General features: G+C 45.8%; 1 protein-coding gene across 1 annotated transcript; it reads right to left on the bottom strand.

Moving 5' to 3' along the window:
- Positions 1-269: 269 nt before the first annotated feature.
- BJ212DRAFT_1292598 (kinase phosphorylation domain-containing protein) lies at positions 270-562 on the bottom strand (the record flags this gene model as incomplete). Its single annotated transcript, XM_041332150.1, has 2 exons — positions 270-428; positions 479-562. 2 exons carry the CDS (start codon positions 560-562, stop codon positions 270-272), a joined length of 243 nt encoding a protein of 80 aa, XP_041185008.1.
- Between the last annotated feature and the right edge of the window lie 1885 nt (positions 563-2447).

Below are 2447 nucleotides of genomic sequence, written 5' to 3'. Positions count from 1 at the left end.
GGAACGTTGTTCGTAATCGGCATGGCGAGACTCCCGATGTGCCTCTTTGCGAGCTTTTTCTGTCCCTCCTTTCCCTCCTTTCTCTCTTACGGCGCTTTTCCTCTTTCTCTTTCTCTGAAGGATGCTGTCCACCATCTACAGCGAGGGTATGCGCCGGTCCCGATTGAACACTTGAGGGGGCTTTTGCAACGGGAATGCTACCAGATTGTGCAGTGGCAAACCCACTGAGGAAGTCGTTCAATACCGGTCCGACATGTTGAGGATAATACTCACAGTGCTGCAGAAAGTGCCTCTGCTTCCGCTTCCTTGATCTTCCTTATCTCTTCTTCCCTCTCAGACTCATCCTTGTTATCTCTATTATACCAATGAACATCTTTGTTCTTCTGCCATCTCCCGGTCGGGGCATTGATGCTGTGACCCAGATAGTTCTAATTGACAATTAAAATCACTAGAACAAAACGTGTAACAGTCGACGAACCTCTCTGTCTTTGTCTGCGGAGACATCCGTCCATTTGAACTCTGCCTGGCCTCCTCGAGTACCTCCCCGAATTGGTTCAAACATTAGAAAGAAACGTCGAGAAACCTGTACTCGGTTACCCTGACCGAGGTACCGTGAGAACTTTATGAGCTACTTACTAACATGAACTCATCCTTTCTTCCATCTCGGGTATAGAATTTTCGAGCCTCGTGTTCTAGGCTCTATAAACATGCTATCTTGACGCCAGTACTGCGTCGGTTTTTCTTCACTAATCCACATGTGTCTTCTCCTTCGGTACAGATAAGTTCAAAGTAGCCAATTTTTATTTACTTTATTTATGAAACTTACTGACTCTACTATGATGGACAAAAAGTAAGACTGAAGTTCACCCAGGACACTGCCCAACTGTCATCCTGTGGCCTCGTTCCTCGGCCAGCAGGATGGCAAGGCCATGCCCCTGATGAACTTCAGTCATAGGTTAATTTTTTCATGAACTCTTACGTGTGAAAAATTGACGGTCCAATGACACCGTAACTGAGGTTTGCAGTCCGAGATCTGCAGTCCTAAGAACCTAAAGGTGGCGAAAAAATGTATTCGTTGAATGTCTACTACGGGAAGATGTGCATATACTAGTATCTGTTGTCCCCCTGTCAGCAATAACCTGCTCAAACACACAAAATACTGTGTTGTTACATATATTCACAGTAGTGGAATTGAGTGAGATAGTTGAAAGTAAGACGCAGAAATGTCGCCTGTCGATATGTACCGTGGCGAAGTTTCGCGATACTGGCACTTTGGAAGTGCCGGCTTGTGCTGGTGCAGCGCTGCTGGATATTTTCATCGATTCTGCGCTAATCCAGCTCTTCACGTCCTGCAATAATACATCTGGCGGTCCTATCACATCATTAATTATCGAACCATCTCATCCATGCAATGTACGATATGTACATGATCGGAGTTTCGGCTCACTACATCCCCCTCAATTATACAATTCATACACATCTACTAGTATATAGTAAATACTGCACTTGCTCGCTTATGCCGAATACTAAACTCGCGCTCTTGCTTGACTGCCGAGCTCAGTTTGAAACCAAACTATGTGACATGCTGTGACTTATCACTGTGACATTTGTGTGACCCCGTCCGTCCGCAGTAGTTTACGCTCAGGGAAATACCAGACTGGGGAATTTAGATGGTCCAATGTCGAACAACACGTGCAGGTTATGCCTATGTCGTACACAGAGTCATGGATCTCAGGAAGAGCCGTTATTCGTATGACGCGTCATTATGGCTTTTGATAAACCACACGACTCTCAGGCCTGACTTTACGGCGTCTGGAATGGAGACCCCAGCTTCACGAATCAGCGTGCAGTGTGACCTTATGCCATGCGTTCGATCGTGTTGCGCTTTAACGTTTAACACACTGATTAGCATTATTGCCACCATGCTAACGTTAATCGAAAGTTGCTCTGAGTGCAATTACATGTAACATGTAACAATGTATGTACGAGCCTCGTAACGCCTTATCTCGGTTCGAAGGCTGCTTTGCTCTAGGCTCACTACAGGATTGTTGCAAAGATTCCCATGTAATGTTCCCAAAGTCGTAGCTTAGGTGTGGAAGTTGTTTCGAGTTTTTCAAAAATATTTTGCTGCTTTATTCTCTCGCTGCTTCTGCCATCATATCCACTGGCTTCTTTCGTCCCCATATACAGCTGCTGTATAATACGCTGGAACGGTCAGAACACAGATCTGGTGCATCGAATGTTCATTTCGAACCCAACGCGGCATTAGTCCGATACCCATCAAAGTCGTACAATCACTGCAAGGGGTACCGAGCACAATCCTGTATCTACGACATCTGAATACCATGCCACAACCAGTACCAGTGATTTGCTCTATGGCGACTTCTATGAGGTTACTGCAACACTGCCAGTGCTTTACGAATAACCATGGCTGCCAGGCTGCTCTG

Source organism: Suillus subaureus (assembly GCF_016647635.1).
Source record: "Suillus subaureus strain MN1 chromosome Unknown BJ212scaffold_433, whole genome shotgun sequence".
In the NCBI taxonomy this organism is placed as follows: Eukaryota; Fungi; Basidiomycota; class Agaricomycetes; order Boletales; family Suillaceae; genus Suillus; species Suillus subaureus.
Note: the sequence above shows the minus strand (reverse complement) of the source record. Positions and strands in the feature narration are given on the sequence as shown.